Source organism: Microcaecilia unicolor, chromosome 3 (assembly GCF_901765095.1).
Source record: "Microcaecilia unicolor chromosome 3, aMicUni1.1, whole genome shotgun sequence".
In the NCBI taxonomy this organism is placed as follows: Eukaryota; Metazoa; Chordata; class Amphibia; order Gymnophiona; family Siphonopidae; genus Microcaecilia; species Microcaecilia unicolor.
Genome location: NC_044033.1, coordinates 264,350,304 through 264,365,147, shown reverse-complemented (window position 1 = coordinate 264,365,147; position 14,844 = coordinate 264,350,304). Strand labels below are relative to the sequence as shown.

General features: G+C 41.3%; 1 protein-coding gene across 5 annotated transcripts in view; it reads right to left on the bottom strand.

Annotated features, from left to right (window-relative positions):
- Nucleotides 1-14,844, bottom strand: part of TAB2 (TGF-beta activated kinase 1 (MAP3K7) binding protein 2) — a 174,483-nt gene that overhangs the window by 77,073 nt on the left and 82,566 nt on the right. For all 5 annotated transcript variants that reach the window (XM_030198047.1, XM_030198049.1, XM_030198050.1 and 2 more), the window contains exon 3: nt 3,949-5,419. In XM_030198047.1, the coding sequence (XP_030053907.1) occupies nt 3,949-5,419 (1,471 nt within the window). The remainder of the gene's footprint in view (nt 1-3,948; nt 5,420-14,844) is intronic.

The following is a 14,844-nucleotide window of genomic DNA, read 5'->3' as shown; positions in this document are numbered from 1 at the left end:
TGATGGAGGAGTCTGCGACTCAGAGGAAGGCAAATGGTTTGCCTATCAGACAAGAAATCAAGCCTGCATACCCCAGCCTCCTGGGCCAATCCGGAGCAAACCAAATGACCAACCCTCGACAACGAAGAACTCTTTGAAGAGCTCCTCCTATTACATAGCAACATAGTAGATGACGGCAGAAAAAGACCTGCACGGTCCATCCAGTCTGCCCAACAAGACAACTCATGTGTGCTACTTTTGTGTATACCCTACTTTGATTTGTACCTGTGCTCTTCAGGGCACAGACCGTATAAGTCTGCCCAGCACTAGCCCCGCCTCCCAACCACCGGCTCTGGCATAGACCGTATAAGTCTGCCCAGCACTATCCCCGCCTCCCACCACCGGCTCTGGCACAGACCGTATAAGTCTGCCCAGCGCTATCCCTGCCTCCCAACCTCCAGTCCCGCCTCCCACCACTGGCTCTGGCACAGACCGTATAAGTCTGCCCCGCACTATCCCCGCCTCCCAACCTCCAGCCCCGCCTCCCACTACCGGCTCTGCTATCCAATCTCGGTTAAGCTCCTGAGGATCCTTTCCTTCTGAACAGGATTCCTTTATGTTTATCCCATGCATGTTTGAATTCCGTTACCGTTTTCCTCTCCACCACCTCCCGCGGGAGGGCATTCCAAGCATCCACCACTCTCTCCGTGAAGAAATACTTCCTGACATTTTTCTTGAGTCTGCCCCCCTTCAATCTCATTTCATGTCCTCTCGTTCTACCGCCTTCGTATCTCCGGAAAAGGTTCGTTTGCGGATTAATACCTTTCAAATATTTGAACGTCTGTATCATATCACCCCTGTTTCTCCTTTCCTCCAGGGTATACATGTTCAGGTCAGCAAGTCTCTCCTCATACGTCTTGTTACGCAAATCCCATACCATTCTCGTAGCTTTTCTTTGCACCGCTTCGATTCTTTTTACATCCTTAGCAAGATACGGCCTCCAAAACTGAACACAATACTCTAGATGGGGCCTCACCAACGACTTATACAGAGGCATCAACACCCCCTTTCTTCTGCTGGTCACACCTCTCTCTATACAGCCCAACAACCTTCTAGATACAGCCACCGCTTTGTCACACTGTTTCGTCTATTAGAGAGTTGGACGGGGACATATATTTCACCCATCCCCACCGGAATCTAACCCATACCTACCCATATCCACTAAGATCCATTCCATTCCCACAATTAATCTCCTCCATCCCCACCCATACCCACAGGAGTCAACCCTATTATTTACTTGCTTGCAGCCCCGTTTCGTCCCAACCCCAACAGCCTCCCATGGTTTATCGGATGCTATTCACTATTCAACTAATGAGTGTTCCAAGCCTCAGTCTGGTAATGCCAACTGCCTCTCTAGGCATTGTAAGCCTTATTCTGGTGATCCAACTGCCTCTCTCCATATGTTCCCAGCCACATTCTGTTGCTCCAATTGCCTCTCTCAGTGCATTCCAAGCCTCATTCTAGAGTAACCAGAGATTTTGACTACACTCCCGCGGATCATTGTGGGAATCCCATGGTAACTTCTTCCATCCCTGTGGGAATCCCGTGGAAATTCTTCAATACCGGCAGGAATCCCACAGGTTCCACGGGATTCCTGCAATCCCCAGTCAAGTGCCGCTATCTATACTTATTCTGTTGATGCAAGTGATTTCTATGCGTTCAAGTAGAGTAACACCATACCACTATACCCTCAAATACTGTAATAATTTATATCAGTGTTCGTCAACCAGGTTATGGAGGCACATCTGACTGGTCTGGCATTCAGGATATACATAATGAATAGACCAGTCCAAAGAAGAGCAGAACACACGTTTAATATGATAAAAAGGCTTTATTTGTGCCACTCTGTAAAATGTCCCAATGTGGCCACGTTTCGCCTCACTAGAGGCTGTGTCAGGGGCAAAAACAGCTATCGTGGTCCCAAAGGGTACATACACACAATAGAGCTAAAATCCAATGAAAGTAGCAACAATCAGCCTCTTGAATGAGAGAGACAGTTGCTGTGTTTCTATCAACCCTGCGAGCTGCAAGGCTGATTGTTGCTGCTTTCATTGGATTTTACCGCTATTGCATATATGTGCCCTTTGGGACCGCAATAGCTGTTTTAGCCCCCGACACAGCCTCTAGTGAGGTGAAACGTGGCCACGTCAGGACATTTTACAGAGTGACACAAATAAAGCCTTTTTATCATATTAGACATGTGTTCTACTCTTCTTTGGATTGCTTTCTGCAGTGCAGAACATTTTGTTACTCTTCTGGTGTTTCCGTATACATAATGAATATGCATGAGAAGTTTACATATACTGGAGACGCACTGAATGCAATCTATCTTATGCATGTTCATTGTGGCAAGCTTGAAAACCTAACTGGATAGTTTTCCCCAAAGAAAGGGTTGGGAAACACTGATTTATATCAACCTGTACAAAAAAAAAAAAATATATATATATATATATATATATATATACACACACACAAATATAGAAAACTGAACAATAAAATGATATTTCATTTATTTACGCTCTCTAAAACAGCTATCCTATGATATGTTTTAAAGTGAACATAATTAACCATACAGTTTCAGGAATCAGCAACTCCATTCCTAAACTGCCACAAGCCAATCAGGTTTTCAAAATACCCACGTAGAATACGCATGAGATGCATTTACACTTGCTGCATCCACTGTATGCAAATGCATCTCATACATATTTTTAAATTAAGATTTTCTTCTGAAATGCATTCCAAAATACTAAAAAACAAAATACAATAAACCAACAAAAAAAAATTCATCAAACTCAGTATCAGTGAAGTTAGTCTATTTCAATAAGGAGACAGAAGAAATACATCAGGAAATCTCACACATAACCAAGAATGAAGTTTAATCTTTCATACCCCCATTACTTAATGACCAATACAAACCAATCCACTTAAATAGACACATCCATCATAAAACACATACCTCTTTAGACAAGAATATCTTTTTAAATTGATAAGGGTCAAAGAAAACAAACTTATTACCCTGATGACTCACTAAACATTTACAGGGAGATTTTAAGAAGAAAGTAGCAACAATTGCCAGGGTCCTAGCATTCAACTGCAAGAACTCTTTCTTGTGAATCTGGGTGACGCGAGCCACATCAGGGAAAATCTAATCTCTGGATACAAAAACAAAGACCTTTGTTGTTAAAGTAATTTTTCAAAATTAAAACTTTATCCTGCTCAGAGGCAAAAGAAACACAGGTGGTGGTGCTCCACAATACCAATCTGTAAGGCTTCCAAAAAACTTGAGATCGAAACTCTAAGATGTGGCCGACACATCCAGGCCACCCTCAGTTCCAACAATCAATTTAACTGTTTGATTAAGATAATAAAACTTAGATATGGAAACAGCATCAGCATTAGGAAGAACTCATCCCTCATACTAAAAGTGCTGAAGGATTTGTTAGCTCATGCTCTCCCTGTTGAAGGAAAGATTTGGGCATACAATAACTCTACATATGAGAACTGAACTGGATAGAGTTCCAGTAGCTATTGTGGTAGTTCCTGCCCAGGTTTCTTTACCTGCTTTGAGTGTAGAAAAGGGAACTGAACATGAAATATCATTGATAAGACATCTCACAAGTTGTGTCAAGCATGGAAAGCATGTTGAGGGGATCTACATCCCAGTTGTGTGTTTTCTCAAAGCACGTTTTTGATAAATTGGCTGACTGTGAAGCTCAAGTTACTACAATTGAAAAGTCTTGACCCTCGGCAGTTGTGAATTGTTAGAGCAAATACAGGATATTATGAAAACCCAACTGGCCAGCAACAATTAAGGACTAGAGTTGCCTATCCCTTCAGCAGACAGTAACTCTGGCTTAAATAAGATTTCAAACCCCTTTGTTAACATCATAGTATAAATATTAATATTACCTTGCGCATAGGCTGCTTCATCTGATCCCATGCTCAATTTGCGTGCATCATTGATCCCATCCACATGTGCTAAAGCAGGATCTGTAAGATGTTGGATTCCTTCTGGTTTTGTATAGTGATCAGGAAGATTTAGAAGATTTGTAGTTTCAAAAGTTGGAGACACTACCCCTGGTGAAACTGCAGGTGGTTTATTTGGAGAAACAGTAATTTTAAAAGTATATTTTGTGTTAGGTTGTGTGACCACCACTCGAGGAGAGGTTGCAGCAGTATTATTACCCATTGCTCGACCTTTTGGTGGATGATGATGAATGAATGCAGGACCCACGCTTACTTGACCAGACATATTCCTGGTGGCAGCTGCAGCTCCAGGATTTGTAGATATGAAGACAGTAGGTTGATTCCGTATCACCTGGTCATCACCTGCAGAAGCATTAGCTGAAATGTAGACTTTAGGTTGGCTCTGAGAGATCCCATCATCAGTATTTGGTGGGCTGGCTGCTATGTAAACAGAGGGTTGACTTCTAGGTAAAGTCTGGTTATTGACAGAGGAGTTAGTAGAAGAGCGAGGGCCAGCTGGGCGTATTGCTGAATTGTTTCTTTGTGGTGGTTCAAGTTTTATTTCAATTTGATTTTTACGAGGCCCTGTTGAGATATTCTGAATATTGTACTGATTATGGGTAGAAGGCTGTGAGCTACTAGAATGAAGCATGGGTGCTTGGGAAGTAGTTGGTGAAGTAATAGGCATGTAGACATGAGAGGTCTGGTGGCCCTGCTGGCTCAGCTGCGTTACTTGTGGTGGTGAGGTATGTGATGTAGGATATGATGAAGGAAGAGTAGTCAAGGGACCCGGCTGTGAATGCTGATAAAGATGTTGAGGGTGTATGGGAGTAAACGGTTGTTGTGTCTGTCGAGTTGTACCACTCTGAGTTGTAACATAAGGCCTAATATAGATAGAATTCCCTGGTGGACTATTAAGTACAGGAGGAGGCCCACCATGTATGTGCAAAGATGTAGGTGTATTACGGCCAGGTTGAATGTTTGGAGTCACGGTCACCATTATAGGGCTGAATCTGGCTGTTTGCTGAGTCAAACCAGGTGACCCTTTCTGACCTAGTTGAAGTCCACGGTTATAAGGACTAATTGCATTTGACATTCCAAACATATTAACGCCTGGTGGAACCTGTGCTGGTGCTGTCTGTGGCTCCTGCTGAAACAGTTCATTATTGGACTGGCCACCCTGAAGGTGTCCATCGCTGATGCTGTGAGTCAGTATCTTACTTCCATTCATTCTACTTCCTTCTCTTCCATGGTGACAAATATTCTGTGACTGTAAATCCAGATTTAAAGATGTCATGCAATTACGCAGGCCAGCAATCTGAGAATCATCCAAAAAACCTGGCTCTCCATCATAGAGATATTTTGCACTTTCTTGTGCAAGAACAGCACAACATGCATCCAAATTGTTATTATTCTAAAAATAAATCAGAAAATAAAGTCAGAATAATATATAGTATCTTATGTTACTATTAATTCCTAAAGGAAAAACAGAATTCATATGGACCTAACTTTGGGTTGTTTTTTTTTTTTTTTACTAAAGACGAGCTATCTGCAGCAGGGCCCATTTTATTCCTATGGGCTCTGCTGCAGATAACTCGATTTAAGCTTCAGTAAAAGACCCCCTTTATTCCTTATTAAAAACATATTTTAAAGGCTGTTGATCAGTAGAGCTGTTAGAAACATACTCTGCAGTAGAAAAAGTTGTGCACTGATACTATAGTAGAAGTGAAAATTTCTGAACTTTGATAAGATAAAATGGAACACAGTCTTTATTCTATTTTTGAATCTAAGTTTCACTGCAAACAGCCATATGTTTGTTTCTGATAATCTGTTATATAAATTAAACAGATATTCTAAACCTCATAAAACAAGTAGAAAGATGCAGCAAAACATGAAAGCAAATATTTACAAACAACTGGAATATAGGATTAAAATAATAAAAATGCTAAAGAGAGAAAAAATATATCACTGCAGAAATGCACCCAATGGGTGATCATTTTAAAACAAAGGGCACCGATTAAAAAGATCTAAAAAATGTATCCATTTTCCCACAAATTCTATATATGGTGACTAAAAGGGTGACTAAAGTTGCACGCACAAATCAGCAAGCATAGCCGATCTACACGTGTAACTTAATTGAGCCAATCAGCGCCTATCAATTATTAGCGTTAAATGACATTAACTGGGAGTTATGCGAACATCGTATTCTACAATGGTGTGCAAGGAAGCCTATAGCGCATAATTTCAAGGGCACGTGGACAGGGGCAGTTGGGGGGGATGTTCCCAGAATTTACATGCCTTATTACAGAATAAACTCGATTGGCGTCTACAGTTGTAGTTAGGTGTCGTTTATGTACTGCAAATTCTTTATAGAATAGCGCTCAATGCTTAAATTTTTCAGCACCATTTATAGAATCTAGTCCTTTATGCCTCAATAATCTCCCAAAGTTGCAATGCACACTTTATACACAGAAAAATGAAAGCAGATAAAGACCATAGGCCTCTGCACTGAAAAGCATATCTACCCACACAATTCTAAAAGAGCCATTTCCTGCATGCAAAACATTCTTACATGAGTATACTTTATAAAATTAGCCATAATGCAAGTATGGAGCTGCATGTGCACAATAACATCAGAAGACAAATGCTCACTACCAAAGTACTACTACTACATACATTTACTTTTTTTTTTTTTTTTTACTTTCCAAAGTTCAGGGCTCATACAGAAATTGTTGCAATCACTTACAGCAAATGAGGCAACATCCCACCTCTATGAGGAAAAGCAGCATTGTTGCTTACCTGCAAGTTTTCCAAAGACTGTAAGATAATCTTAAAATAATCAGTCGCACATCATCTGATGGTGCCAACACAAAGCATTTCCTAGAGACTTCTGAAAGTATCTGGAAAGGATTTCCTTAACTTATGTAGAAGTTCCTGCCCAGCCACAACACAGGGCTGCCTCAATCCAATGTAAGCAACTCAACTTCATACGGGGAAGAGGATAGAGAAGCATGAGAATCATGGAAAGTCCTCTTTCAACACCCTAACACCTGCTCCGACCTAGCGTTATTTTTTTATAGCAGTAAGGCAGTTTTGTTTCGGGCACTCTTTTCTGAGCAGTGGGGAGAAATACAAAATGACCTCCCTAACATGTTTTATTTGCATGCTATCTGTGCTAAGGCCTGGCGCACTCATTGTTTGCCACGCTAGACCCTTCTGAACATTCTGCACTGGTGCATTCAGGCGCTAGTATGGCACTAAAGGCCTCTAGCGCCCACGTTTACTTTTGAGCATTGGAGCCAAAGTTCTGTTATATGCAACAAGTATTTTTACTGAAACAAAAATATACGTAATTCATTGATCAGCATGAACATTTAGATGAATTTTAATTATTCAATGATGTGTGAGTGATGTCATCAATCACATAGTGACACTATGCTGAAGGAATCTATGAGTCATGATATACTTGAATTTGTCACTGAAAGTCCAGGTGGCATGATCGATAAAAACAGTGTTTTACAAGTTGCAAATATTACATTGACTAAAATCTTTTTTGATACTGGATAATTTGTGATCTGTGTTCAATCGTTGATCCTTTCACGTATGGATTACCGTAAGTGTCTACAGATATTCCAAAACTAATGCTGGGACCACTGCAGGTTGCGCAAAATGCAGAGGCCCCAGTTCTGATGGAAGTACATTGTTTCACTTCAGTTATACCTCTTTTGCAGGAGCTGCATTGGTTACCAACAATTTTACATACAAAATTAAAAATTCCGATATTAGTATGCAAATTGATAAAACACTAAACTGCTGTAATGTGGCTAGTTTATATTTCAAGAAGTCTTTATTGAATATTAAATTCAACACAGAAAGCAACACACCATTCCTTCCGTACAAAATGTTATCAGTAAGGTTAAGATGATACAGTTCCCTTCTTCACTATACAAGATACTAACATTTTGCATACAACAATATTGAACACTTGAACTTCAACATTTTTAGAATTTTTTAGAGATATTAATTCCCCCTACCTCCCCCCCTCCCCTCCCTCCCCCCACCCCCTTCAAAAGTATGGCTCAGCGTTCTCCTGTCCACAGGGTCTGGTTATCCCTCACCATTCATTATGGGTACTGTTCCAAGAAGGTACCCCAAACAGCTTGCCATTGATTCAGCTTGCGTTTACGTTCTGCTAATAACCTTTCCATTTCACAAACATATTTCAACTTTGAAATCCATCTCTTGACGGAGGGTATACCCTTCTGCTTCCAATGAGAGGCTAAGACCTGTCTAGCTACTCCGGTCACCATTCTCACCAGAATCTGTTGGCTAGGTGTTAACCCTCCTACCTTAACAGAGAACAGAAAAATTTCTGGGGCCCACCTAAAGGTATTTCCTACCCATCTCTGCAGTCTACTATGTACTGTTTTCCAATACGCTTTAATTTTGCCACATGTCCACCACATATGTCCCATTGTTCCTTTTTGACCACATCCTCTCCAACACAGTCCTGAGCCTGCTGGATATATTCTTTGGAGGCGTGCTGGAGTGAGGTACCATCGAAACAGTACTTTTACTGCGTTCTCTTTTAACGGTACATGTACCGACACGCCACCTGCCCCCTTTTCAATCCTTTCCCAGTCTTTTTCCCCCAGGGCCATTCCCAGCTCGCTATTCCAACTCTTTCTGTGGAGGCAATAGCGAGGAGCTTGTGCACTGACGAATTTATACAATCGGCTAATCAGTCCACCAGAAGACTCGCTCCCCACGCAGATATCCTCCAGACTAGACCTTTCCCGCTTTATGACCCCTCTCACTGCCTCTGTTTTGAGAAAGTGAGTCAACTGAATGTATGCGTAGGTGTCCTCCTCCAATTCAGGATATTGTGATTGCAAACTTTGGAATGGGAGTATTTGCTCTGCTTCAAACATTTGGCCCCAGTTTCTTAGACCTATGGCATACCATCGAGTAAATATCCCCGGTGTAGTTCCAGGCATAAAAAGTGGATTATATGCTATTGGAGATAAACTAGTGAGAGTGCATTTCTTCTGCGGGAAGAGACTATCCCAGTAGTAGAGGGTTACCCCAATGGAGGGACATTCACCCACCCCTAGTGCCCTAAATGGTTTTGGGATCCACATTAGCGCTCCCAGAGGTGTCTGCCCCAATGAGTATTGCTCCAGTTGGACCCATTGCCTATCTGGGTATTCTTGGTACCACTCAACCGCTACTTTCCCTTGGGCCGCCCTGTAGTACCACATGAGGTTCGGGACCCCCAACCCCCCCTTTCGTTTATCTTGGTATAGTAAAGTACGCGATAAGCGTGGTCGCTTTCCTGCCCAGACGAACCGCATTATTTTATCCTGCAGCGCTGTTAAATATCGTCTGGGCATTAATACAGGCAGCGCTTGAAAGAGGTAGAGCAAACGAGGTAACACGTTCATTTTAACTATAGCTATTCGTCCAAACCATGAAAACACCATGTCCCCCCAGCGTTCTAGGTCCACCATAATGTCCCGCCCTAGTCTTTTATAATTAGCTTGAAAAAGTTCCGATGATTCAGAGGTCAAATTAACCCCCAGGTATCGTATATACTTAGAAGCCCACCGAAATGGAAAGGAAGTTTTTAAAGAGTCCATATCCGGAGCCGACAGCGTAATGTTAAGGGCTTCCGATTTTTTCATATTGACTTTGAACCCTGACAATGCCGAATATTCTTCAATAGTACGCACAAGGTTGGTAAACGATGTCAGTGGTCTAGTTATAAACAGCAAAACGTCATCCGCAAAAAGAGCCAACTTGTGAGCCCTACCATCTATGGCCAACCCGAAGATACCCGGTTCTGACCGTATCCGGGATGCAAGAGGCTCCATTACCATTGCGAATAATAAAGGAGACAAAGGGCAGCCCTGCCGAGTTCCTCTGTGAAGAGCAAATAGCCCTGAGTTGCCCCCATTGACTCTCACACATGCCCTTGGAGACTCATAAAATGCTTGAATCCAGCCTCTAAACCGACTCCCAAACCCTAACACCTCTAATGTCTTATACATGAATGGCCAATGCACCCTGTCGAAAGCCTTTTCGGCATCTAAACTGAGAAGACACAATGGTCGCTCGCTTCGCTTGGCCAAGTATATAAGGTCTAGTACTCTTCTAATGTTGTCCATAGCCTTACGGTGCGCGACAAAGCCCACCTGATCAGGGTGAATTAATACTGGAAGCACCGGAGCCAACCTATTGGCCAAAACTTTGGCCAAAATTTTGACATTGGAGTTCAATACTGAAATAGGCCTGTAGGAGCCACACTCAGAGTGGTCCTTGTCCGGCTTAGGCAAGACATGTGGCTAGTTTATTAAGGATATACTGTCCATGACGAACTTTAAGAACCGAGAATCAGAGTCTGTTAGATGTTTCTATGTACCGACAGTTCAGGTTATGTGAAATGAGGGAACACGTGTTTTTGTCTGTGGCAGCTGCTGTTGCTCTATGGAATATGCTACCTACACAGTTACAAATGATAACTAATATTTTGAAATTCAGGAAGCAGTTGAAAGCCAGTGGCGTACCAAGGGGGGGGGGGGGGCGGTCCGCCCCGGGTGCACGCCGCTGGGGTGGTGCCGTGGCGCGCGCCTGCTGTGAGAGTTCGCTAACTTCTCTCGTTCGCTGCAGCTCCCTCTGCCCCGGAAAAGGTTACTTCCTGTTCCGGGGCAGAGGGAGCTGCAGCGAACGAGCAAAGTTAGTAAACTCGCAGCAGGCGCGCGCTGTGGCACCCCCCCCCCCCCCCAGCGGCATGCACCCGGGGGGGGGCTCTTTCACGGGGGGGGGGGTGTCTTTCGCCTGGGGAGGGGCCACGCTGCATCGGGGGGGGGGGGGGGGGGGCGCTGGACCCGGGGGGCGGGGCGCCACCCCGGGTGTCCGCCCCCTGTTTTGTTTAGAGAAGCATTTGCATTGGTGATGAGTATTAAATGTGGCATGACGGACTAACTGTAGTATGAAGTATACCAGTTATGTTGAATGATATGTTAATACTGTTATGATATTTTTACGTTTTAATCAAACTGTATATGTAAGCTGCACTGAAGGTCAGAAGTGGCGGGATATAAGCATTTTAAAAAATATAAACTAAAATATCCTCCATAGAAGATATTGAGAAAACCAGACCTGCAGGGCAGTCCACAAGGAAAGGTCTGGGGAACCATTGTTATATACCTGTCTCAGAGAAGTCAGCCTTTCCACCTTCTGCTGGGTGTGGGAGCTGACTCTGCCCACCCTGCTGTCTGCTTAGCAGCATGCCACCTAAGGCTTGGTTATTTTTTTCAGCCACCCGGAGGAGTTTGTTGGATTGCAGATTAGACACTAATGTAGCAGAGAATGTTTATTTTATCTAGTTTAGTTATATTTTTATTAACAAAATAAAAATAAAACACAATATAGAAGAAAGCAACTAAGGATTACAAAAATAAAATTAAAAAATCCAAAATTAAATACTTTGAAAAATTGATAGGAGGTAAATGCTCATACACCAAAAACCTATATGCCTTAGTTAAAAATCTTATGAACACCCAGGAGATAAACATCTTCAAACGAAAATATTCCTTCTGCAACACAAATGGCAATATACTTTGAGAATAAAATATGCAAGCTTAGACAAAATGTAATCCTTCTAAAAGGCGAGCTAGACAATTATCTAGAAGAACCCAATATATTGTCCATTGCTGCACGTCGAGTATGGTCCGATTTCTTACCTCCAACTTTTTATACAACCAAACCACATCTATATAAATATTCTACCTCTCATTGTATCTTAGACCCTTGTCCAAGCTACCTCATGAGATCAGCTTCCAACTCCTTCATTGAATGTCTAAGATCACATTTATAGTAATTATTCAAACACGGCATCTTTCCTGAATCACAAGGTAACATCATGTTAACTCCCGTCCCTAAAAGTCCATTGGGGGATAAAAATGATGTGACCAATTACAGACCAGTAGCATCAATTCCATTGATTAATAAATTAATGGAAGGTATGGTAGCAGAACAACTTATGGAATTCCTACACTCCTCGTTATTACATAAGTCACAATCTGGTTTCAGACCTCGTTACAGCACTGAGACAGTTTTAACAACTTTAATATCTAATTTCAGTAGAGAAATTAGTAGAGGCAGAAAAAATCTTATCCTATAATTTGATATGTCCAGTACCTTTGACATGGTAGATATATCAGTGAGAATATTTGACAACATGGGAATATGTGGCAGAGGCCTTCAATGGTTCAAAGGGTTCCTCAAGTTAAGAGCATATCAAATGAAATTCATAGGTCTCATCTCCCCATCATGGACTCATATACTTGGTGTGCCACAAGGTTCTCCATTATCTTCTACCCTCTTTATCATCATCATGGTCCTATTTGGGAGGGTCATGATGAAGAAAATGGCTTAAACACCTTTATATCTGAAGATGATGTGACCATTTACATACTTTTTAATAGCAATAATCTAACAATTACTGGAGAATTGAAACTCTAAATAAAATATTCCAACCTAATAAGTGGAGCTTGATATACAAATATAGTAAGTTTGAAGGTGTTCCTGCTTCTATGAAAAATAAAAAAGGTGGGAATATAAGCCAGGCTATCCAAAGAATGGAACCAAATTATGTTTAAAAAAACAAAGTTTAAACTTTGTTTTTTTAAACATAATTTGGTTCCATTCTTTGGATAGCCTGGCTTATATTCCCACCTTTTTTATTTTTCATTTCACGCATCGTGGGATCTATTGAGTTCTCCACTTTTTGTGGATTCTCTTTAGTTCCTGCTTCTATACCATCTTTGGCATACACACGACAGAGACTCGGTTTCCAGCGTCGTTTTTGTTTTCAGTAGCAGATGGATTCAAAGCACCCTTCCTGAAGCAGCCACGAGGGTGGCGAAACAAGGCGTTCTTGTTGGAGGGTCGGCGTTTTCTCGTCGTATTAATAATTTTTTGTAAGGCTCCGGAGCCCTTGGGGGATTTTTGATTGCCAGCATTCTCAACAACAACACGGGTTTCTCTGGAAGCTTCTGTGCTGGGATTAAGCTAAGTATAAAATCTTCTATTTGGATGCTTGGCAATGGGGTTACCAAGTTTACTAAGTAAGAGTGGGTAGGTTTGGGTTTACCCTTACTGTTATAGTTCTCTAGTTGGTTACTTTGGGGCTCTCTTCTCCCGAGGGGTCTCCTTATAGGTAGTCTGGTTCTGGGTTGGGGTCAGTTTTGGTTGGCTTGGTTTTTGGTGTTCCTTTAATATATTTTTATAAGAGGGAAGGAGAGTTTTTCATCCCATACGATTTTCTCATTTAGTATGAGTTTTTGCGTTTGGGCTTTTTTTCTCTTCTTCCTCCTTAGTAGGAACCTATGATAGTAATCTACTCCTGTATATACAAGGTGTTATGAGTACTTTGGTATGGTCCCTTGTTTGGAGGTTTGAGGTTCCATTTGTTAGATAAATTCTGCAAAGGTTGGAGTTTTCTCCATTATTTTAAAGGCACACCTTCAAACTTACTATATTTGTATATCAAGCTCCACTTATTAGGTTGGCATACTTTTTAATAACAATTTAAGCGAAACTCTGAATATTGTTAAAGCGGGACTAGACCTGATGGAATCATGGGCATCCACTTTCAAAACTGAAACTAAATAGGGAAAAAACAAATTCCTAATCCTTACTGTCCATTCCATTCATACATTGCCCAAAAATTAGTTAACGATCAATGTAAGTTCCCACTATAACAGAACAAAAAATTCTATATTACAATTGATTAACACCTTTCTTTTGACCTGAAAGTATCTCTAGTGATAAAGAAAGTCTTTAATTCTTTTCAGCCTCCATAAAGTTTTAGACCTCTTTTCTCAAAAGAAATTTTCAGAAACTTAGCCCGAACCCTAGTACTATCCCAATTTGATTATTGTAAGGCAGTGTATACAGGATCAGAAACTTAAACTCACTCTAATTGCTCCAAATCAACAGGATATAGATGAGACAATGAACTACTATATTAGCATTTAATAATATATAGCCTCATACGTCCAGGGTACCTTTATATAAATTAGGACACCACTGACTGACATTCATCATCGGCTACCACCACCTACCTTGCACTGCAGAGAAAAACTCTCCTACTTACATCTAATCATGAGAGAAAAATCTGCAGTGCTTAGGCATATGGGAAAATCAATTTAATGAATCTCAAGTTCAAATACTCATCAAATCCTAAATATGACCCAAAAAAAACTATATCAAGGGTCTAAAAAAGAAGAAAAAAATGTAATCAATAATGAAATATACGAATACAACAGCCAGGTTAAACAGTTCTATATGTACACTTAGCTTTGCCTCATTCCAAAAGGCTCAATCGCTGTTTGATTCTCTTTTAATGTCCATGGCTGTGACTCTTTAAAGTCCACGTTTTACTCCCACTCTTTCTTATTCCTCGACAGGATTAGGACTCCCACTGTTTCGTTCTCTTCGTCAGGAGAAACAATAAGAAAGCATCATACATTTCTCTTCATATCCATATGGACACAAAATGGCGAATGTTTATATAGGACGCCCAGAGGGAGACTCCTCCTCCCACTGACGACATTAAGTACTTCCTCAATCATAAACCAATCAGTAAAAGGCAGCCCATTCCATTGGGCCATTCAGCCCATTAGGGCTGACAGTTTGCAATCGATAGATCCACCTTTGCTCTTTTTGATGTAATACTTTTGAAATATCCCCCCGTCTACCATTTTTGATGACTTGCTCAATGATCATACATTTGAGTTGCTCAAAAGAATGTTTCATCTCATTACAATGTTT